The sequence below is a fragment of the Suncus etruscus genome, chromosome 7, assembly GCF_024139225.1.
Source record: "Suncus etruscus isolate mSunEtr1 chromosome 7, mSunEtr1.pri.cur, whole genome shotgun sequence".
Classification (NCBI taxonomy): Eukaryota; Metazoa; Chordata; class Mammalia; order Eulipotyphla; family Soricidae; genus Suncus; species Suncus etruscus.
In genome coordinates, this window is record NC_064854.1 from 46,152,045 (window position 1) to 46,176,572 (window position 24,528).

At 41.7% G+C, this 24,528-nt stretch overlaps 1 protein-coding gene and 1 non-coding gene across 2 annotated transcripts in view; both read right to left on the reverse strand.

The window, feature by feature from the left end:
* The window catches only part of KIF26B (kinesin family member 26B), a 318,803-nt gene that overhangs the window by 10,828 nt on the left and 283,447 nt on the right, over positions 1–24,528 (reverse strand). The window contains exons 9-10 of the mRNA XM_049776648.1: positions 11,613–11,775; positions 6,817–10,228 (exon numbers count right to left, since the gene is read on the reverse strand). Of these exons, the coding sequence (XP_049632605.1) occupies positions 6,817–10,228; positions 11,613–11,775 (3,575 nt within the window). The remainder of the gene's footprint in view (positions 1–6,816; positions 10,229–11,612; positions 11,776–24,528) is intronic.
* On the reverse strand, positions 2,759–2,864 carry LOC126015107 (U6 spliceosomal RNA). The gene has a single exon (XR_007498002.1). It is a non-coding gene; the product is annotated as a U6 spliceosomal RNA (small nuclear RNA).

Consider the following 24,528-nt stretch of genomic DNA (forward strand, 5'->3'; position numbering starts at 1 on the left):
TGAATTAAGTAGAGCAGAGAGCCTCTTCAACAAATAGAGTTGGGAAAAAATATATGGCCACCTGCAGAAGTTGAAAAGGCATTAAAATAAAAAAAAAGAAACTTGATTATCTCATACCATATTCCAAAGTTAATTAAAAATGTATCCAAGTCCATAACATATTTCAAAAAAAGCAGAACTTTCCATGATATTGATCCCTGAGATAGAGATCAATATCAATTATTACACCCATTGACAAAGAAATAAAAATTTAAAAATGGAATTACATAAAAATAAGTTTCTGAACTATGAGAAATATGGCTCACATAAAATTATACTTAAGGGGTAAACTATTTGCACACCATACAAATGCATCCATCAGATAATATCTAAGATGCATAAAGCTCTCAAAAAGCTCAAAAACAAATTACCCTATTTAAAAATTGGGAAGAGAAGAGGAACACTTTCTCAAAGAAGAAAAACAGGTGGCCAACAGGCATATGAAAAATGGGCACTATCACCGATTATCAAGGAAATGCAAATCAAAATGACAATGAGATATCATCTTACACCAGTTAGAATTAGCTATGTCAAAAAAGACCAGAGCGGGTATGATTGCAATGAAAAAAGGAACCCTCTCTCACTGCAGCTAGCTTTGTAGTCTGGCTCAGCCTCTGTGGAAAACAAAATGAAAACTTCTCTATGCTGTGATTTATGTCTTAGATTGTATTCCAAGAATACAAAAACATTAATATATATGCAGACCTATGTTAACTGCAGCGTTAACATAAGTAGGACAAGAAGGACCTGTAGGACAAGTGGAGAAAGAATATTGGCAGTCTGGTGGTGATTATAATGCAGTAGTTTGAAAGGCCTAAAATGATATTAATATCACTGCAAACAAACAAAGAACCTTGGGCTATGTAATTCCTGATTCCCCATAACTGAGTATATGCACAATCTTAGTGTGTCTGCCTCTGGAATTCCGAGCAATTAAGTTTTTTGGTTATTTGGTTGGTTTTTGTACCATTCCTGGCTGTGCTTAGGGTAACTCCTGGTTCTGTGCTCAGAGATACCTTCTTGTGGCTTGAGGAACCATATGGGGGAAGGTAGGGATCAAACCTGGGTCAGTTGCATGCAAGGCAAACTACCTTACCCTCTGTGTTGGCTCCTTGGCCCAGAAATCAAGTTTTAATGTATAGAGATTGGAAATAATATTTTATGATTATCAAACCAGATTGTGGGATATTTCTGGTGATTACTTCATACTTTAGGATTTCCTGGTACTTTTTCTGAAAAAAGGAAAAGCCATAGTAAAGTTGGTAATGTATGGATTGGATGTGTGTTTCACTTTGATATAATATGACATTTTTGTTGTTGTTGTTTTAAAATTTTAATTATGAGACATTTTAGACATACATCAAATTAAACCAAATAATAAATAATTTTGTGTACCTACCACTGAGATTAAACAGATGTTAACATTTACCCATTTTGTTCCACTTGACTCAAAATAGATATACACATACACAAAGCTAAAAGTATTCCCATCTCTTTTCATTCCTTCCATCCCCAGAAGTCATCATTATCTTGAAGTGCTTCTTCCCTATTCACATTTTTGTACAATTAGTAAAAACTTATACAATTTGCTATAGGCTTGAATATCTTATTTTGAGTAAATCGATGTCAGAGCAGCAGTAGGGTCTTCCCTGGTAGAAGATTGCTTCCAGGTGATGTCATAAACAACATTGGATGTTTCATGGATGGCTTCCCTGGTTCAGGAGTGACTGGAAAATACCCAAACCTCTGAGGCCTGTGCCAGGTCATCATGTCAATGTTCAGGGTTTGTAAGGTTCCATTGCACCACAAGATTTGTGTGTTCCTATCTCTATTAGATAAGAACTTATTTGTATGTATAGTATTTTCCATTTTAATGTGCCCATGCAAACAAGGAATAATGCCACCTGGCATTATCAGTGCATAGGGGGCCGCAAGAACAAGTCCAACAATCCCCGTGACCCGGTTCAAACATAAGCATTAAACTGAGGGACTCTTTCACCAAAATTCCTTATTGAACAGTTCACAGGGAGATTGGTGCCTATGGGGATGCTAGAACAAGTCCAACAATCCAATTGACTTGATTCTTATATAAACGTTAAATGGAGGGACACTTCCATAATATGACATTTTAGCAATGTTAATTCTTCCAATTCATGAACACTTCTTTACGTTTTTTTTGATTTTTGATCATTAATATCTAATAATTTTAACCTCTACCCATTCTAGATATTCATTATGATGATGCAGTAAATTTTCCAAAAATTTCTTTCTTGTTCTTAATGCATAGAAATGTATGTTATTTTTTTTACCCTGAAACATTTCTGAATTAGTTGATTAGGTATGAGAATTTGTGGCTTTTCTGCCTTGTGTGCATGTGAGAGAGAGAAAGAGAGAGAGAGAGAGATAGAGAGTGTGTGTGTAAAACTGTAATCTCTGTGGCTTTCTAGAGCTAAAATTATCTCATGAGAAAATAACAGTTTTTCTTTCTCTTGTCAAAGTTTGAATCCTTTTATTTATTTTTCTTTCCAATTCCCTGGCAAGGTCTTCCAATACTATGCTGAATCAATGTGATTATCTATCTTGTTGTTTCTGATTTCAGACGAAAACCTTTCTGTTTTTCACCATCAATTTGGTGATGTCAATTGTAGGCTTGCCATATGCGATCTTTAGAACCTGAACTGTTTCCTTCTATATAAACTTTGTTGAAAAAATTGTTTTAAAAAATATGGAACGCTTCACGAATTTGCGTGTCATCCTTGCGCAGGGCCATGCTAATCTTCTCTGTATCATTCCAATTTTAGTATATGTGCTGTCGAAGTGAGCACTGAAAAATTTTTTTAGAATTCATAAATGCACACTGATTTCTTAAGTGCTAATCTGATTATATTTGAGATAATCGTATGATCTGTGTATTAGGGTAAAAATCAATGGCATACAGCTGGTTCATATTCCAGCTCCAGCTCAGTGTTGGGTACAGTGAAAGTGAAGGCTAGTGTATAATAAATTTTATGGAGCTCCTGTCTGGGTAGAGCAAGCCATTGCTGTGTCCCAGAACCGACATGTTACCAGACTGTCTTCTATAGAGACCAACCCTCTTCTCCTAGCTTTCTGGTTGCTGATAACACCACACTTGACTGAGATTCATTCAGACCAAGATACTGCTCTAATACCATAATTCCCCAAGTTTAGAGAATGCCATAGAAAGAAAAAAGCCTAAGGACTAACATGCCAAGTACAGGGTGAAATATAAGAGACTCAAAGAAGAAGATATTAGGCTTACGGTACTGGTAGTAAGATATGTGATATGAAAATTATCAGTGTATGAGCTAGGGGCTTAAGGTAGGCTCAAATCACAGTATAACCTGCATATAACTAGTTCCCATCCTATTAGTAATAGTAACTTAATGCAACTGAACCCAGACAAACATTTGCTACCCAGATGGACTGCCTGCGATTATCCTAATTTCTGGCCAGGCTTTATTTGATCACTAGCCGAAGAGGAGTTGGCAAGGAACATGGATGAATCAACGAAAACCACTGATAAAGGAAACTCAGTTTCTTTCACTTTATCAAGAACCTGTCATGAATCCCATTGCTAATTGTAATAATTCTTATTATTATTGCCAGATGTTCAAGGTGTAACTTGATCTGGGCTTCTACTATCAACCATTACATTCGTGAGAATGTCTCTTGTATTGAGATCATCTTTGTCTGGCAGATGCCACACTCCCCCATGACTAGGCTACATTCTCCCATTTCTACTCCTGCCAACAATGCCTTCCACCTGCTTCCTAAGCACTTAGGGTCTCACTCAATCCTAAGTAGCAGCTTTTCATTGCTCTGGAACACTCTTTGATTTCTACACTTAAGCTGCACTATACCACTCAATACTTGGCAAAATGCCTGGGTTCATTGTTTGGTTCCACACTTGCCTTCTTTCTCTCCCCAGAGAGTACAGACTTCTTACATGGCCTTACAAGCTCTGCTGCTGCGCTTGCCCCACCATAATGAAGTTTCCATAGTACAAAGCTCAAAAGACAGAGAGGCCTGGTCAATATTTAATTCACAACTCCATTTCACTGACTATAGAGCCTACGGGCAGGAAACCATATTATTAGAAAGTCTTTCTAATTTGCATCATCTCACACCATGAGAGGCTGTGAGACCATGATGCTTCTCTACAAATTTCCCCCTACTCACATATGATAAAATGAAAACCAGAGATAACAGTTGTATCCTAAAAGTCACACAGTCAAGTCAGTTCCACTTGCTCCTAAATGAACCTGCAGAAAGTGCCTCCCCAGTTAGTTGTCATGATGTTCTACAGTGACAGGCACCCCTGAACAATCACTACTAATGATTCCAAGCAGTATATTTACATTACAGTTTTAGTACAAAAAGAACCAAAATATTGAAGTTCCCCCAATTCAAAAACCATCTCTGATAAATTGGTCCATCTACCAGGATTTTTAAGCATTTTGAGTCATTGTAAAATCCAACCATCTAGCAGGAATTTCTTTAGAGGAGTTTTACAACTTCTTTTAAAGAAGCTGCTATTGATTTATGCTGACCATATCTGACGACCAGAATTTCTCTTAATAATACTCATAAATAAGCAAGACAAGTTCACCTAACCTGAAAGGCACTGGCTGCACCACTATATCTATAATGAAATCCTGGTTTTCTGTCTAGCAGGGGCTTGCAGCAGGTCAGTGCTATGGGTATTCATGTTCACAATGAAACTTTATAGATGGCATCTCACTTGATGTTTTTATTTTTTATCATTTCCTTTCAACTGCCTCACCAACAAAAGACAGAATACGCTTATTAGACAAGAATTGTGGGGCAAGAGCATGTCTATTGGCCACTCTTACAACACTTACTGTTTTAGTGTCACAGCTAATCCAAAAAAAGATGAGTCTTGAAAGGGAAGATATGATTCTGAAAGAACAAAATGAACTGGCAAATTGAGGCCATGAAATCAGGGCTCATGGAAGGCCTAAAACATGTATCCATGTAGAAATGACATCATGCAACAAGACAGATTTTGAAATTCAAGAAAGGAAGATAGTAGCCACAGAATTTATCAACCCATGTAATGGAATAACCAGAAGGTGTTATTTTCCTCAAAAGATTATTACATAGACCAATGTTCTCTTAATATTTTCATAACTAATATCTATATATTATAACCATGGCCCTGATAATAGGCAATAATAGCTGTCTATATTATACTAAATGGTTTTTTGTTCCTCATAGGGTTTTTCACTGAGGTCAGTTCCTAAGACTGAGGGCCCAAGGGTTGCAGTGGCATAGTGTCAAAGTGGATCAATCCTGCATCACATGTCTTAGGGGGAATAACGACATCAAAGCTCCAACAGTCATGATGACACCTAGAATGCTTACAGTGTAAGATCCTTGAAACATTTCCTGATCATAAAGGGCTATCACCATCACAATGTCTAGAATTATGACATGACTGCACAGTCTCTTGAGGTTAATTTGACTTGAGGCAAATGGTTATTATGTGGCTGATCACAACATTTACGTTTGGGTTAGATCATTGTGGCTTTTGTGCTTCTTTATGGTGGGATAATGGAAGAACTGGCAGAGAAAAGGTCTGTGGAGCAGCTACTGAGACCATAGAAAGATGGGGCAATTCACCTAATCTTTCAATTCCAAATACGCTGGTGGTGCTCCTATTCTATAGGACAATGGTTCTGAGAACTCTCAAAGCTTTGGGGCTTTGGGTAAGATTCCTTGTATAGCCAAGAACAATCAGAAGGCAGGAGCCTGAGCCAACACACAGAATTGTTTGCAGAGATTCTTTATTCTGCAGAGATAGCTTTATTTTTTTATCAGATGACTTTTTATGCCAACTGAGAAGAATGGATTATTTCTTTGGAAGCTACTTAAGAGCAAAGAGGAAATAGGCAAAAATGATCAAGTGTATAAAGTATAATCTCCTTTTGCCTCCCCCCTCTTTTCCCCTACTGTCCTTTCACCTCCCTCACCTCATTGCTACCCGGGTCCTCTTCTCTTTGCTTGTCATAAATGACTGTCACATGTCACACAGAACTTCAGTGATCATCAAGTCAGTGACTTCATGCCTCTGGAGTATATATTTGCCTTTTGATAGGAGATGCTAATTAGGCAGATCTCCAAAGGCATGCATCTGCAGCACCATGGTATGGGCATATGCTGGGGGGTCGAGCCTTATGTGTTTGTGTGGGGGAATGAGAATGGAGGTTCATCTCAGGTCCTGTGTTGAGTTAGAAGAAATTACTTTTTGGGGGGTTGATCTGAGGGAGAGGGAGGAAGCCCCTGCTCCTCCCATGAAGTAATGTGGGCAGAGAGAGCCAGGCAAAGTCTAGAGAGCAGCTGATCTGAACCTCCAGAAGACCCAAAAAGCTACTGCATTTTTTTTCTTGGTCTTTAGGCGTGGAGTGAGTGGAACCAAAGGAGGAATGGGCACTAGCATATTTGGAACTGAATGAATGGGTGGATCGCCCTATCTTTCCTATGTTTTCTGTAGCTGCTCCACAGACCTTTCTCTGCCACTTCTTTCATTCACTGTAGCCAGCCCCTGGGGGCCTGAGGGTAGAATCCCATTGTGGATCTGTTTGGGACTCCAGTACCCCTCAGTAGTTCTGCTGAAGCCTTTGGAAAATGAACACCTTGGGTCCAGTCCCTGAGACTGGACACTTTACCACCTGCCAGTCGAATAGAGTCTGAAGGTGCCCCTGGTTCCCCCTACACCTGAGTCCAGCCACCTACCTGAATTGGAGCGTTTCTTTGGGGTCTTGAGGCTCCGGCACCTGCCGCTGACAGAGCTGCTGTTCTCACTCATGGAGTCCTGCGCAGAGGAGGCGCTGCCCGTGGCCTCGCTGTCACGCATCATGCTCTCATAGCCGCTGCTGCCCCCGCTGTGGTAGAAGAGCGCGGTCTTGCCCATGGCCGGGGGCAGCTCCCCGCTCAGCACGCTGCTGTTGTCACTGCCGTGGCCGCTGCTGCAGCGATGTGGCTTCCTTGGTGGCGTGATCTTGCTGTAGGGCGAGGGTAGCAGGTGCGCGGGAGGCTTGTCCTCTGGGACCCCCCCTCGCTCCTCTGCCTCAGGCCCGGGCCGCAGCTGCAAGCCCCTGGGCCCAGCACTGCCTTGCAGCAGCTCTGATATGCGCCCATTGACTGCACGAAGGGGCAGTTTGGATGTCAGGCCTGAGCCTGAGCCCCGATTCCGGCTCAAAGACTGCGTGGACCACGACATGTGCTTTCCGCTGGGTGGCACGTTGGAGCTCTGGCCCACCGACTGTGGCAGCGACTTGGTGGAGAAGCTGAGAGTTTTGGTGGTGGAGGTGGACAGGCTGCGTGCTTTGGGGCTGGCCAAGAGGAGTTTGCTCACAGCTGAGATCTTGGACTGGCTGGCTTTGGGTAAGGCCCCGGGACACGGAGAGGGGCCTGGGTTGGTGGGCGAGGCCCCGGCACTGCGACCCATGCTCCGGCCAGTGCGGGGCATGGTGCTGTCCTTGCCTGCATGGAGCCGTGAGCTCATGGAAGATAGGCTCTCGGCTCGCTCCAGTGAGAGGCATTCGTAGTGGCTGACTGTGGTCCTTCCAAGGGAGTTGGTCCTGCTGGCCAACTGCTCGAGCTTGGCACTGAAGAGTTTGCTGCTACTGCTGCTGGCATCCTTCATCTTGCTGCTGGACTCTTCTGGGAAACTCGCCAAGAAGGGCACTGGTTGGTTCAAGGGGCTGCTGGTGCTACTGCTGCATGCACTGTGCTGGGGGCTGGCCCTGTTCTTTTGGTCCAAGCTGGACTTCCGGACTGGGGGTAAGGGAGGGATCCCTTTGGGCCGAGCCAAAACACAATGCTTGGGTGACGCCACTTTCCTCTCCAGGGCCACCTTAGAGGTCTGGGCGCCGAGGCTGTTGGTGTCCACTGCACAGTGGTAGAAGAGGCTGTCTAGATCCTCCTGTCGGCTGCCTTTCTGGAAAGCTCGAGGGAGGCTGCTAGACTTCAGGTTTCTGCCAGGATATGCAGGGCTCTGGGTGGTCATGCTGGGCAGAACCATCTCACAGCCATCTGCAACCCTCCTGAAGTTGTCAGTGACTGGGGAGGCAGACACCTCACTGCCGCTGCTGCTCAGCCTGTCCCCTGAGCTGGTCTTTCTGTCCTGCTCCTGTTCGACCCTGGCTTCAGGCTTTGGGGAGCCAGAGGCAGTCTCATACCTGATCCCTTCTTCACTGGGACAAGCATTCTCTGTTTTCACTTCTTCTTCCCGTTTCAGCCAGGGGTCCTCAAATTTCATCTCTCTCTTGGTATTATTGGTTTCTTTGCTCTCCTGGGCCTGGGATACTTTGGGAGTTGAGCAGACACTGGCTACAGCTGTTTCCGCCTCTTGGACATTCCGGGGACTCATGGCAATGCAGGGGTACACTGTGATGTTGGTCTGCATGGGGATGTATCCTTCGCAGCTGCTCAGATTGGCTGTATTGGAGATGGTGACCATGGCTTTGCCCAAGGTAGATATCTTACAGCCTTTGATGGGGGATGCTTTGTTAAAGGAATCCTCCCCTACTTCAGACAAGATGAGTAAATTGTCGGGGCAGGCTTTGGGCTTCTCTCGGCATACTACGGCCTTATTCTGGAGGCCGTTGCCCACCTCAGAGGCTGGAGGCTCAGCCATGGCTTCCCCATGCCCAAAGCAGGTCTGGGCAATAAAACTGTGGCATGACTGCTCCCCGTCACTACCTGTGCTCATCTCACTCAACCAAGAGCTGATGGAAGAGCGTCTGCTCCCAGCCTCACGGCCCTTGTTATCCAGGTTCAGCTTTGGGAGGGGCAAGAACTGTGTGATGCTAACCTCAGAGACAGGAGCCATGTTGGAGTAGCATTCTAGGTCCTCACTGATGCTGCCAATGATGCTGACAGGCCGAGACCCTGAGGCCAGGGCCTGCACAGAACAGTCACTGTTGAAGCTGATTATGCTGGTGGGACGGCCACCATCCAGGACACCACTAATGGTCAGCTCCTCCACCAGCGTGAATACCAGCTCATCCTCCCCATTCAGTTCCAATGGCTGCTGCACAGTCACCATTGTGGTGCTCAGAATTTCCTTCTTAGCCTCTGGGGAAGTCGCTGCCTGATTCTCCTCATCTCCAGGGCTGTGGGCAAACCCTTCACTCCCAGCAGACATGGATTTCTTTAGCACCTGAGGACTCATGCCCACAGGGGGTGTGCGAACCTCAGGCTGCAACAGGGACTCACTAGAGACCATGCAGGAATCCTTGCTCAAGGATGGCAATGGGGCAGGAGAAGGCAGGACGCCCTTCTGGGTGTAGACTTTGCATCTCTGTGAAGGAGAGCTGCTGGGCTTGTACTCAGAGGTCTTGGAGAGGCTGGCAATGCCCAGGCGGGGGGAGCCCATTGGCCGGGGTTTGCCTTCCACAAAGCCACAGGAGTTGAGGCTTTCTCGGCTGCTCTGGAGGCTAGGACTCTGCACCAACTGAGAACTGTGCTGGCTGTTGCTGCCTGGAATGTTCCTGGGTGAAGCCGGGCTAGAGCCATGCAGTAGCATGGCTGTGGGCGAGTGGTTTCTCTGCAACCTGGAGACAGGAGGCTCAGCACCTTCTCTACTCATCATCTGGCTGTCAGACTCGGTCCCCATGTCTTCCTTGTCAGACTCGCAGAGCAAATTAGGCCCTGCCACTGCTTGAATTGCAGGGGAACACTTGCTAGCCTGCTCTGCTCCAAAATGAGCAGGCAGCTCTTCAAAATGGAACTTACTGGGCTCTTCGCTGCCATCGATACAATCCAACCTCTCCTGCAGCTCTGCAAATGTGTTGCATTTCAAGCAGTCCCTTTCAGCTTTGCTGGCCGCTGCCTCTCCACCTTCCAGGGGCCGGCTATCACCCCTGGTCTTCTGCAGGGCTGGCACAATGGGGACAAAGTCTGGGGGTCCTTCATTGTCAGTGAGCTCCTTGTCAGAGAGGGCGGTGCCATTTGGCCCAATGTAGATGACTGTGTCACAGGACTGCTCGCTGCTGGAGGAGTAGTCGGGGTCACTGGACAGATGAGAGATGGGGAAGTCTGAGTCTACGGCTGCCCGAGCCTGGAAGGGCCGCAGCTGGGTGGGCCTGCGCATCCGGCCTTCTTCACAGGAGCTCTCTCCTCCAGAAGAGCTTGATGTATACTGTAAGTGAGAGAAGCCTGTTAGCAGGAACTGTTCTTTTGCCCCAGCCCTCCCAGGGAGCCTGACATCAGGGAGAGAGACTAAGGCCACCAACTTCATTATAGGTAGCCAGACCATCCTTGTTGGCTTTCTTGCATCTGTGCCCCAGTTCTTCACCTCATGGCCTCAGAGGTGAAGCACACTTCTAGGCCTTCTGGAGGAACTAAGGCTGCTTAGGAAGGAAAGTGACCAGACCAGGCCCTCTGACCTCTTATGGGAGGCACCCCCAAGCCTCTGGGATACTCTACCACAGAAGCTAGTTGGAAAGTCTTGACTTCTATAACAAAATGATACACCCAAAATGTGGAGCTATGTTCAAACCCCAATAGAAATGCTTCTCTCATGAGTTCATGGAATGCTACCACTGGTTCTAGCCTTGATACTGTTCCTGAGAAAAGGATCTGGTGGTGTGGCTATAAGGAAGGATTGGGGGTGATGCTCAGAATTACCCAGAAACTACTGAATTCACAGGGCTTGAAAAACTGTCTCCTAGAAAAGCAGGGGAAATAGAGTAATTTTAGTGAGACCTTATCAACCCTCTTTGGGGGTCAGCTAGTTGAAGGGTAGCAATGTAGGTAAGAGATAAATTAAACATTACCCATGCCTCCTTTATTTTTTAACTTTTGGGAGTAGAAGAGACTTTCAAAGAGTGCTCAGGAGACCTAGGGACCCCTCTGATAATTCTTGGCCAAGAATGGACCAAAGGTTCAATATGAGGATATAAGGATGTGGTATTGTGAGGGTCTGCAGTATTAGGGATTATCCAGACCACCTTGTGGTGCTCAGGGCCTTCAGGGCCACATCTGGTGATGCTCAGAAGAACATGTGGTGCTGAGGACTGAACCAGGGCCAACTTCATGCAAAGCAAATGCTTCAGTCCCATACTATTTTTCCAATGTTCCGTTACGTTTTTCATTTAAAAGCAACAGGTCAGAGAGATAGTCCAGGGATTAAGACATTTACTTTGCACATGGAAAACACTAATCCTATTCCCAGCACTGCACAGGGTCCCTTGAGTACCACAAGGAGTGATCCCTACTTGCAGAACCAGGAGGAAGCCCTGGACCACTGGGTGTGGTCCTCAAACTCAAACAAATCAAAAGAGTATCAATGAAGTAACCCACTAGAGTGATCTGTAGAGCCAGGTGTGGGCTGAACTGGGTGATTGGGAAAATCACCCATTGGGAAGCAGGGGGAATTGCTTTCCGATCTTCTTTAGAGGATTCTTGCCCCAGTGCAATCTCTCCCTCTGTTGCCAGCTATTCGGAAGCTACAATAACTCCTGACTCTGGCACTTTGGGCTGCCAAAACCCTTTCTCTACTACCTCCTGGGTGAGCTCCTTACCTTCGTTTTCTTTTTCTTCATCCTGAGCACTCGCGAGGCAATCTGGATGGTGGACAGGGTTTCTGCGTAGTTGCTGGCAGCAGCCGAGATGTGAGCGATCATGGTGGTGCGGCAGTTCATGTTCCCCAGGGATTCCCGCAGTAGCATGGTGAGCTTGCTCTCTCTGCCAAACAAAGTGAATTAAGACTGCATTAGTGGGCTATGCTTCACTTTGGCTGTCAGGGTAGGACTTCAGGTCTCTAGGTGGCTTTCTTGTGATGGGTGGGCAGTGTTGGACTTCTTTTCCCCCCTTCTTCCATTTTTTAATGGCTTGCTAATTAACATCATTTTCTAGAATGGAGCTATTTGTAGTTGGCAGCTAAGCAAGTGTTTCTAACCCCATGGATGGGTTTCATGCAAAACACCTCCCTTGGCACTTCTGTGCTGGCTGTGCTAGGGTATTCCTATGTGTTTGTGTGCGTGCATATGACATTGCACATAATGAGACCCAGGAACAGAAATTAGAGAAAGGATCCAGAGAGAGTGGCTTTGTGAGTGGTGATTCGGCATGCCGTTTGCGCAAACAGCCTTATCTGGGAATTTCTGCAAACATGGCATTCTGCAAGAAAAAGTAGCACTTCGGCCAGGATTTGTATTGAAGATTTGTGAGCTTATGCATGCAAAGTTTCTTTTGGCAAGGAATTACAAACACTTTATTGGCATTGCCTCTTTAATTCATATTTGCACACCATGGTTATAAAGCAAAAGGTGTTCGTGTTTTTATTATAATTGGACAGACACAATTCTACAGACACAGGCATTGGAAAAAGCACTCACTCATTAGTAACAAGAACATTCTAGAAAGGCCTTTTCTGGGACCCTTGATGGTGTTATATGTGGCTTCCAGGAGAAAAGGCTCAAGTTTCTCCATTCATATGCTTGGCAGGCATTCTTCCTGTTTTGATTTTTTTGTTTGTTTTGGGGGCCACACCTAGCAGTGCTCAGGGGTTACTTCTGGATCTAGGCTCAAGAATCTTTTCTGGCAGGCTTGTGGGATACCGGAGATCAAATCCAGGTTGGTCTAGGGTTGGCCATGCAAGGCAAATATTCTACCCGTTGTGCTATCACTCTGCCCCCACCATCTTGATTTTTAAAAAACGTTCCTGCTTATATCATTATCCACATTGTTCCTCTCAACTGGTGCTACATGACACAGCAGCTTGGAAACCTTATCCTTCAGTCAGAAGTAGACTGTGTTTCTCTTGCTCTCTGTTCATCTCTTTTCATCACCACATTGGTGTGGTGAATAATATGCTAGCTGAGAGAACTTTGAAAGTCTGAATCTCCATTCAGTGAGCTGCCCCCAGCAGACCTCCCTGGTGAATAACCCACCAAGAAAGCTCAGCATAAAACTCAGGTTGCTGCCAGCAGAGATTAGACCTCAGAAATGATGGGACAAGTTCACAGGTGACTGTGGGTTAGACCAATACTTTTCCCTCTCTATCTGAGATCAATTAAGGTGTCATTTTGAGGACACCATGCTCACTGAGTCAGTTCCAGGCAATTTAATATCAGGGCTTTTCTCCCAGCACAATAATTAGTGATGAAAGTGGTGGAAGGAAAGTGCAAGGGGCTGAATATTTATGCCTTTCCCAAATAAATATGCTGAAGCCTACATTGGACAGTAATGGGAGTGGGGCCTTTGAGAGGTGATTAGCACCTGAAGGTGAAATTCCTAATGATAATAAGTCTTTTAATCTATTGCATCCTGCTGAAATCACACCCAACTTATTTTTCACATAATCATGCATAAACCCTCTGGAAAGATACCGAAAAGAAGAAGAAAAAAAGAAATCATATTGTTACATTAAACTGTTATGGCCCATGTATTCCCACATGATTCCCTATTCATAAGTCAATCATAGGACACATTTTTTTTTAAGTCCACATTGAGGAAGAAGCCAGGGTATGTGTGTTGCTTGGCAACCAGCATTTTAGCTCTCTATGGAAAGTCAGTAAAATTGCTACAAGATTCATTCACCAGGGCCTCTGTAGATTCTAAAATATATCCTTAGAAGAGGGCAAATGAATATAAGCCTTTGTTTTTTCATCCTCATGATGATCCTGTACGCAGCAGACAGTGGGTTTGGTATGGAAGGTGAAAAAAAGGGCAGGTGCTAAAAGCAGCCAATGCAGGATTCATTCAGTCAGTTTTGCAGGAAGACAGAAATCACCTCCTAAATTTCTGGGCAATGATCAGCTTTAGACTCAGTCTGAATCCTCACTTTAATGCTGAGGCATGAGGGAGAGATGATGTGTGAAAGCAGACTTAGTAATCACTAAGTTGAAGTGCCAGGAGGGACCCCAAGACTTTTGGGGGTCACATGAGGGGCACAGTCTTGACTCTTCAGAACAGGTTGAGCAGGGAAAGAGGGGGATTGAGGCATAGACCAAAATGATTGGGACCTGGAGGAGACTCTTTCAAGTAGCTGTTTTATGCCCATATGTTTTACTTCCTTCCCATTCCAACCATTCGTAACCTTTAAAATGATTTTGGGAAAACTGCTTACTGCTCACAATAAATCAACCTGGGTGAATAGATGGTACAGGATATAAAGCACGTGCTTTCTCCCCTTGCAATATATTATGGGCCCTGAGCATAGTCAGCACCATTGGGTATGAGCCCTTTCTTCAAATAATAAGTCAACTGTGTTTTATTGACTGCTTCTGTACCAAGCCTGGCAGCACTCAGGGTGTACTCTGGGTTCTGAGCTCAGAGAACACTCCTGGTAATGTTCAGAAACCATAACCATATTCAGTCTAGGGACTAAAATCGGGTCAGTTACTTGCAAGGCAAGTGACTTAATCCCTATATTACCACTCAGGTCTCTGGAATAAGTTAACTTTTTATTTGACATAACAAGAGAAAAAAAAAAGAACAGACTAAATATATATTAATTTTTAAAGAATATGAAGAGGAGTTAAGGTTCCTGCCTTTCATGTGGCTAACTCTGGCTAGATTCCCAGCACCAGATTTTCAGATGATTTCCCAAGCACAGCAGAGCTGAGTGTGGCCTAAACTCCTCCCAAGCCAACAACAACAACAACAACAAAAAACATGTAAGAACGTAAAGAACATCTAGGACAGGCACTAACAAACTAGCTGATACAGATTAAATTTGGCCCGTGTCTAATTTTGTCAATAAAGTTTTACTGACACACAGCCATAACTATTTGTTAATAGATTATCCTGGATGCTTTCATATTACAGTAGCAGACATGAGTAATTGTAGTAATGTCCAGATGGCACACAAAGCCATACATATTTGTTATCCGATCCTTTACAGAAAATGTTTTTAACCTCTGCACTAGCGTAATGATGTAACAGGGGCTCGTCTCACACTCAGCACTACAGAGCACCAAGCGGAGCATGAAGGGGTGTCTTCACTTCCTCATTATTTCCTAACCTCTTTCTCATTTGCTCCTCATTGACGGTGTTTGTGGTTTGTCTTTTGGTTCATGTCTCATGGAGAGAGTGCTAATGACAACACCATGGAAACAAGCAGAGAAACAAATGTTGGGCTTTAGAAATCACAAGAGCACAAAGTTTTGACCTATGTAGCTATGGCTACTGCCCAAATCACTTTGTATTTCATGCAGATGCAGAGCCTGTCCTTCCAAGCAGCTGTGAGGCCTCTCTGACTCTCACTCCACTAGTTAACTCATTTGTGTCTGAAGCTGTTTATTGCAGAAAAAACTCAGCGGTCAGTAACCCTAAGTGAAGTATTTGCTGGTGCTGAGAAAGTGCAGTGAAGAGGGAACAGACAGTGAGCAACACATACATGTATATATTCAAATATTTGTCAAATAAAATGATGGTATATCACATCTGAACTCACATATGATATAGAAAGACCCCCTCAAATAAGGAGGCATCCTTATCACCATTGTGAACCATAATCTCTAGAGAATACCTCTACTCCTGTAGTCAGAAAAGGGTTCTAGTTCCTAGACTTGGAGGTTCCTCCATAGAAGGCTCCCAAGGATATTCAAAACAGCTTTTATCTGCATGGGGTCTCTAACACAATTCTAAATAGCTTTCCTGAAAAGACAATCTAGAATCTATTGCTCATGATTTGGTGACCTTTAGGCAAAGAAGTTTCCTACTGATGAGATATTGCAAAGCTGCCCATAAACTGTAATGTCCAACATCATGCTATAAGTAGGCCAGAGGACTTCACATGCAAAAGGGTATTCCCTTGATGATCAATGTTATTATTATTTTTTGTCCATGGCAGAGGTTATAAAGTCTGGAAGCAAAGAACCTAAATAGTAGGGTATCGACTGCCTGAATCTACAGAAACAGAAAAATGTAGTTAACTTGAATCACCAAGTAAGTAAATAAAACTATAGCACCACCATGGACCAGAACTTATTGTCAGTCCTGCATCTTATGAGCAAAGAATTTTAGATATTTGGGATAGACATTTCTGAAAATGTCTCCTTTCTGGTATAGGAGAAATAGCACAGCAGGTAGGGTTTGTACACAGTTGACCTGGATTAGGTCTCTGGAACTCCTTAAAATCGCTTTTAGCCTGCCAAGAGTAATCTCTAAGATCTCTAAGATCTAAGAGCCAGGAGTAAGAATACAAGTGGTGGGACCCAAACCTTCCCCACAAAAACTCCTTCTTCACAAACATGATAACAGCACAGAATAAAGATGAGATGGGCCTCTTCACTCATACCAATACTTAATAAAACATTGAAAGACAGGAGCTTAGTTAATCCAGAAAACTAATTAAACTCCAGAACAATTTGCAAGAGAATGATTCCCATGGGCAGTGAGAGCTTAAGTATACACATAAATCAAAACACACATACAAACATACTTTCCTGCCATATACACAGTCATTATTAGAAAAGAAAAATTGTGGGGTTTTGTTTTATGTTGTTTTTGTTTAAGAAATATATCAACAATATCCAAGAAGCAATGCCACATACCTAAAATTCCTAAAGGTGTCAGACATTCAGATCAAGGTTATAGTTGGCATTTAAATACAAACTAAACATTAATATCCTTACGCTCTTAATGATACAATGTTGGAATTACAAAGTGTTGAAATTTGAAATTTTTCTATAGCCCCAAACATGAAATTTAAGATGGTGGGCAAGAATCTCCATTTACCATTTAAGCCCTAGCCACCAAATCCCAAATCCCAAGTCCCTTCAGCTATCCTCCAGTACCAGAGAGTGAGACAAAGAAGAATGAAAAGAAGAAGCATGAAAAGAACAGGAGACAATCATGAGTTTGTATAGCTTTTTGTAACAAAAAGCCTTCATCCATTGACACTCTAAAGCCTTCATCCATTGACACTCCCTCCTTATTATATCTAAATCTCACTAGTCTGTGATTCTTTTCTATTACCACCAGAAGGGTCACCTTTAATTCCTTAAAATCAGCCGAAGATATTGAGGACAGGATCTCAAGAACTATCACTATTTTCAATGCTCCTAGCCAAAATGAGTGTATCTGTCAAGTTCTTCATCTCTTATTTAGGAGTTGGGCAGAGGGATAATTGAGTCCTCACCAGTCCTGCTGAGTAAGGGCAGTTCTCATATCTGTATCATCTAGGTCCCAAGAAAATATCATTGTGCCTAGGATGCAAGAGCCACCCACAGTGTGGGAGAAACTATTCACCCAATACTCAACAGATAAAGGGCTAATATCCAAAATATACAGGGCACTGACAGAACTTTACAAGAAAAAAACATCTAATCCCCTCAAAAAATGGGGAGAAGAAATGAACAGACACTTTGATAAAAAAGAAATACAAATGGCCAAAAGGCACATGAAAAACTGCTCCTCATCACTGATCATCAGGGAGATGCAAATCAAAACAACGATGAGATACCATCCACATCATAGAGATTGGCGTACTTCACAAAGAATGAGAACAATCGGTGCTGGCGGGGATATGGAGAAAAAGGAACTCTTATCCACTGCTGATGGGAATGCTGTCTAGTCCAACCTCTATGGAAAGCAATATGGAGACCCTCCAAAAACTGGAAATTGAGCTCCCATTCGACCCACCTATTCCACTCCTAGAGATATACCCTAAGAACACAAGAATACAATACAAAAACCGCTTCCTCGCACCTATATTTATTGCAGCACTATTCACAATAGCTAGGCTCTGGAAACAACCAAGATGCCCTTCAACAGACAAATGGCTAAAGAAACTGTGGTACATATACACAATGGAATATTATGCAGCCGTCAGGAGAGATGAAGTCATGAAATCTTCCTATACATGGATGTTCATGGAGTCTATCATGCTGAGTGAAATAAGTCAGAGTGAGAAAGAGAGACTCAGAATAGTCTCACTCATCTATGGGTTTTAAGAAAAATAAAAGTCATCTTTGCAACAGTCCTCGGAGACAATGAGAGGAGGGCTGGAACTTTCTCACTTCATGAAGCTCACCACAAAGAGTGGTGAGTGCAGTTATAGAAATAACTACACTGAGAACTACCATAATCATGTGGATGAATGAGGGAACTGGAAAGCCTCTCTAGAGTACAGGTGGGGGTGGAGTGGGATGGAGGGAGAATTTGGCACATTGGTGGTGGGAATGTTTCACTGGTGAAGGGGGGTGTTCTTTACATGACTGAAACCTAATCAAAATCATATTTGTAATCAAGATGTTTAAATATAGAAAAAATGCAGAAAAAGAGAAAATATCATTGTGACACTGAGGTGTAATAGGTTAAAATATCCACAGAGGAAAATCATTTCCCTTGAGTTTATTTATGTATAAGTATTCTATTTATGATTTCTTCATGAACATTCACTGGGAGACTTTAATTCCTGCTAAGAAAAGCTTGTGTTAGCGATGTTCTCTCAAATATGGCAGCAGTTTAGGTGGTTTCTCATATCAGACATCCACTAATACTTGATATATGCTAAGTATTTTAATGGCGTTTTTAAGAAAAGACATAAGAAGTCAAATATCACTAATATTATTCAGTTCTAATACCATTTCATTTGTACTAAAATGGCACTTGTTCTTCTGTTGAAAGCTGGAAAAGATGGGAAGGAAATAGCATAATATTTATAACTTTAATAGAGAAGCACAATTCTTCCATTAAGAGTGTTTCTGGTTTGAATAATAAAATGTTGGCAGAACTTTCTTCTTCTATCTTACCTATGTGTTAAGAGGTACTTCTAAAAGTTCTGAATTTAGTGGGTAGGTATATGTTCTATCACTGGATAACATTAAAGAAGACCCTGTAGAAAACTACCTACTTCCCCAAAAGCTAAAGGAATAACCTTTGTGATCTAATCAATATTCTAGTTGGGATAAATGAGTTCACATTTAACCCAAAACTACTTGTTTGTCGAGATTTCAGAATTTTAATCACTACCCTGGGTAGATAAGGTTAACCTAATTGTTCTTCAATTGTCCTAAGTGACACATTGGTTTGAGGGGATTCCCCTGCTATAGAGTAATATACATCTTTATTTCTTGATTATTTGAGTTGTTTACCATATGATAAGTAGTAGTTGTCTCAAGATAGATGAAGTATGTGATATCATTCATGAGAACTCTGACAGATATCAAGAACTTGAAGATGATATAAGTAATCTAGATTAAAAAACACCGTTGATACAAACTGGAGATTCTCTGTTGTGAAATAAATTGGGACCAATGAAACTTGAGTTATGATTATATGCATGTGACAATCAAGTAAGAATATTTGGTCTTAAGACTGAAGCGATAGTGCAGTGGTAGGGCATTTGGCTTGCACTTGATTGACCTAGGATGGACCTGGGTTCAATCTCCGGCATCCCATTTGGTTCCCCAAAGCCAGGAGCAATTTCTGAGAGCACTGCTAGGAGTAGCCCCTGAGTGTTTCCAGCTGTGGTCCAAAAAAAAAAAGAATATTTGGTACTAATTAATAATATTCCATTTATCCGAATAAGATAAAAATCACAATAAATTAATTGAACCTGCATTATGAAAAATACTAGCTGTAAATAGTAACTATAGTTCCAATAAAGTATTTCAATGGAAGAAATAAATTTTAATTCATAACTAACAGAATTTTTCAGGTAAACTCTTAACCAATCTACTTTAATTTTGTTTATCATATTTGGAATAACTAAAGTCATATAACATGTGAATTCACTTATAGAATTCAATGTGTTACATTAGAAAATTTTTGGTATTATTCATGCTCTTATCTTTTCCTCTTTATATTGTGTAAAGAAAAACATCATGTAAATCTAAATTGCTCACCACACAGATTTAGTAAAATCTGAATTACTACTCTAGATATTCTAAATCTAAGTTCTGCTCAGGAAAATATACGCTTATTCTAAGGTTGTGACTCTGGTATAACATAAGAAACTTTTAATATCATTAATATTGTAATCATAATACTGAAGGTTGACTGATTCCAAGATACAATTTAGGGGTCTCAAAAGAAGTGTTCAGGGGATACCTCTTGGTAAATTTTGAGCAACCAGGACAGCAATGAATGCAGTATCCAGAAGATATGGCCAGAGATGCTGGATATTACCCCTGACAACCAGGGTTACATCTAGTGATTCTTGGAGGACCATGTGCTTCAAATGATTAAACCAGGATAGAAGCCTCATGCAAGGCATGTACCTTAACTTCTGTTTTATATCCCTATGCCCAAATAAATTTTTGAACAAAGATGCAAAATATAAAATGAACCATATACCTGTAACCAGAAGGTACATAGAGGGAAAATATAGGCAGAACAATTCATGACTTTGAAGTTTAAGGCATCTTCAAAGACGAAACACCACTGTCCAAGCAAGTGAAAGCAAAAATAAACAAGTGGAACTACATTAAACTGAGTAGCTTCTGCACTTCAAATAAAACAGTGACTAGGATACAAGACTACCCACAGAATGAGCAAAACTATTCACTCAATACCCATTGTTGCCCAACCCCCATTCTTCCTATGTAACCTTACCTACAAGACAGACCTGCCCATTTCTGGGTGGGGTCTTTGCGGGGTTGCAAAAGGTTTGGCCGGAAGGGACTGAAGAGGGGATTTTGGAGAAGGACTTTGGAGAGAGATTGAACAAAGAAGATGGATGGAGAGGAGATGGCTGAGGGACAAGGTATAATGCAGGGCTGAATAGGGATCCAGCATAAAAGGTTTATAGGCCACACATGTGGTGGCTAGGGCATGAATAAAACTGATATTTCCTGGAACCTGTCTGTTGATGATTTCCTCGCCGCTACCTGAACCTGCTGACCCACGGGTTGGAGGGGGTTGCAGACACACGTGGTCCTGGGCTGGAGGAGAAAGGCCTCCATCACCATCCATCTCCATCCACCATCATCCAAGCCCATCCAAAGGGTCTTATGCAATACCCATTAAATAAGGGGTTAATAAGGCACTGAAAGAATTAAGCAAGAAGAAAAACAATCTAACTCCATCTAAAAATGGGAAGAGGAAATGAACAGACATTTCCTCAAAGAAGAAATACAGATGGCCAAAAGGCACACAGAAAAATGCTCCATGTCATTAATAATCAGGAAAATGCAAATCAAAGCAACAATGAGGTATCATCTCACACCATACAGACTGGCACACATCACAGAGAACAAGAATAACTAGTGCTGACACAGACGTGGAAGAAAGGAATTCTTATTCACTACTGGTGGGAATGTTGACTGGTCTAGCCTTTTTGAAAAACAAAATAAATATTACTAAAAAAATACCTAGAAATTGAGTTTCCATATATTCCAGCAATATCATTCCTAGTGATATGCCCTAGAAATCCAAAATCACTATGCAGAAAAGCCCTGTGCATTCCTATGATCATTTCAGCAATATTTACAATAGCCAGAATCTGGAAACGACCCAAGTGCCCTAGAACAGATGAGTGTATAAAGAAACTGCGGTACAGCTACACAATGTACTACTACACAGTTGTTAGGAAAAATTAAGTCTATGTAGATTATTGTGAAGAGTTGAAAGAATTCTTAAGGGCTCACTACACTTCCTGATTAATAAAAAAGACTATATCAGGTGGTCTGCTTTTTACCAAAATATTTGTGTGTGTGTGTGTGTGTGTGTGTGTGTGTGTGTTTGGGGGGGGGGTTACACCCCGCAGTGCTCAGGGGTTATTCCTGGCTCCAGGCTCAGAAATTGCTCCTGGCAGGCACGGGACCATATGGGATGCTGGGATTCGAACCAATGACCTCCTGCATGAAAGGCAAACGCCTTACCTCTGTGCTATCTCTCCAGCCCCCAAAATATTTTTAATGGCTGAGAATTTACCACTTCCTGCAATATACTGCGTTATATTTTTGAATAGACTCTATCAGAACGTTTGTTCTTAATTTGAACAAAATCATTTTTATACTTCTAATCCATGGCCACTAACTGGAATACTGGATAACATTGGTCCTTCATGTGATAAAAAATATTTATCATTACATTTAAAGGTTCTTTTACTTGGGATTATTCTGTGATCTTTCCAACAGTTTTAAATATTTGGTTGACTATCCAAAAACACGTAGAGTCTCTCTATGTGCAGCACAATTTAGCAGTTCTTTTCTGTTGAAAGTGATTTGGGTTCTTGTTTAATATAAAATATGATCTTTTACAAAGATATTCAGCTTTTGGATTAAACTTTACCTCTCAGTTTTGGGAAGTAATTCATATCATACTTAAAGATTATAGGATTCATTGGTTAAATAAGGGATTGACCAAATCACAGCTGAGATCCACATTTGATGGTTTTAGGTAGGAGAACTGGTCATGTCAAAAGATCTACAAAGTCATTTGTGACAGGGCTTCGAGTCATAACCTAGCAATCAACATGAAGACTATGCAGCCAAGTGGGAGATCTATCAATCATGTGTATGCAATGAAACGCCAATAAAATTTCCAGAGAGCCAATTCAGGCAAGATTCCAAATTGGGAAATATCCTGACTCCGGTATCTCAAGAAAAATGATGATACTGAATATTTATGTTGTGTCCATGAGACTTCAAGTAAATAAACTTGAGGATATTTTAATGACCCTCTAAACTTGCAGTTGGCATTAGAAGTGAAGAGTTGTTTTATGTGCACTCTTCTCTTTAAACTCCGTAGTTTAACTCTAACTCCTGTCTCCTGGTATCAAAAGTCTTAGGCAGATTTTGCAGTCAGGAGACAATGCTGCTAAGATTTGTAGTTCAGCTCATTTCATCATGCTATTTTCTGAGTAAGCCTACAAAAATTGTGGACAGGGCTGTGATTTTCTTCTTTTCTGTTGACCTTTCTTTATAGAAACTTGAACAGAATTTCTGTTTTACTTTAGAAGAAGAAATATCCTATATTTATTTTTACTTAGTTTAGCAAATCCAGAAGATGGGAATGCTATCACTTAATAAAAGCAAAGGAAAACCAAACAAAAATCAATAGCTAAGAAGACAAATGAACAGTTTTAACATATAAATAGAAAATAATAGATTCATGGACTCCCCCTGAATTAATAAGACTGCAAATTATGTATGTTAATGAAGCTTACAATGCTATAAAGAGGTGCTTAATGAATTAATAGCAATACCCTCTTCACTTAGAGGATAAGTGTATTGTCCTGTAATAGAGATACACTCTCTATCTAAGCTACCTGTAAAATGAGATTAGAGGAAATAATGTTTATATCATAAATACAATTTAGAATATTAATAGTACTCTGACATTTGCTACATTATCTCAAGTTCTACTTCCTTTATTTGACCTAAGCCAATTATCATTAATTATCAATGCTTTGCAAGAGTTATTTCTATAGCCCTATCACTTTTTATAGAGCCTTGCAGTGGTTTATGATTGATTTGCTGGAAGGAGAAGGAAACATCTCAATTATGTTGCCTTATAACCATTACATATGCTTTGTAAAGACGAGCTCATGGTACCCTTTAGAAACTTTACTATTCTCTAGCTTTAAAGCGTACTCAGGTTTAGGAGTATGTGTTAATCCCCTCAAAGATCTCTGAAATAATACAAAGGGAATTGGCCATTGATGGGCGACAGAGAAGTCAACAGTCATGTCAACTTAAGAAGTTCAAGACTATGCACCTGCCTGTATGTGGTTCACCAAATTCAATTCCCAGCACCATAGTCAGTATTCTGAGCACTACAAGGGGTCACTCCTGAGCAATAGCTAGGAATAATCTCTGAGCACTGGGTATGTCCATTCCCCATAAAGAAGATCACAGCTCTTAAAATAGCTTTGCAAGAAGCATTAAGTAGTTTTAAAAAGGCAAGTCAGGAGTTAGAGTGATAATACAAAAGGTAGGGCATTTGCCCTGCATATGGCCAACCTGAGTTCAATGCCCAGCATCCCACATAGTTTCCCTGAACCTACCAGGAGTGATCCCTGAGAAGTCAGAAGTAAGCCCTGAGCACAGCCAGGAGTGGGAAAAATAAAATAAAGTAAAAGGCAGGACAGACTTAAAGAACACTCATAATTTAAAAAAAATGATGGCAATCATCTCACTAATCTTGTTTAACATCAATGGCTTTAAATAACCAATCAAAAGTCACAGAGTGTCTGATGTATCATAAACCTGAACCCAACTTCCTGTTGCCTACGAGAGATATATCTGAATCATCACAAAAAATGCAGGTTCAAAATAAAGACTAGAAAAAAATCTCAGAGACACAAACTTGTCTAAAGGGCCAGAGCAGCCATACTTATGTGAGACAAAACAAACTTCAGATTTTTAAAAGTTTATAATTATAGGACAGGAAGAGTTATTATTTACTAATCAAGGTATCTATAAACCATGATAATTTACATTCACAATCATATGTGTACCCAATACTAAAACTATTAAATTAAGTACAAATAGAACTGAGGAAAGATAGAAGCATAGTAGTCAGAGGAGATTTTAACAA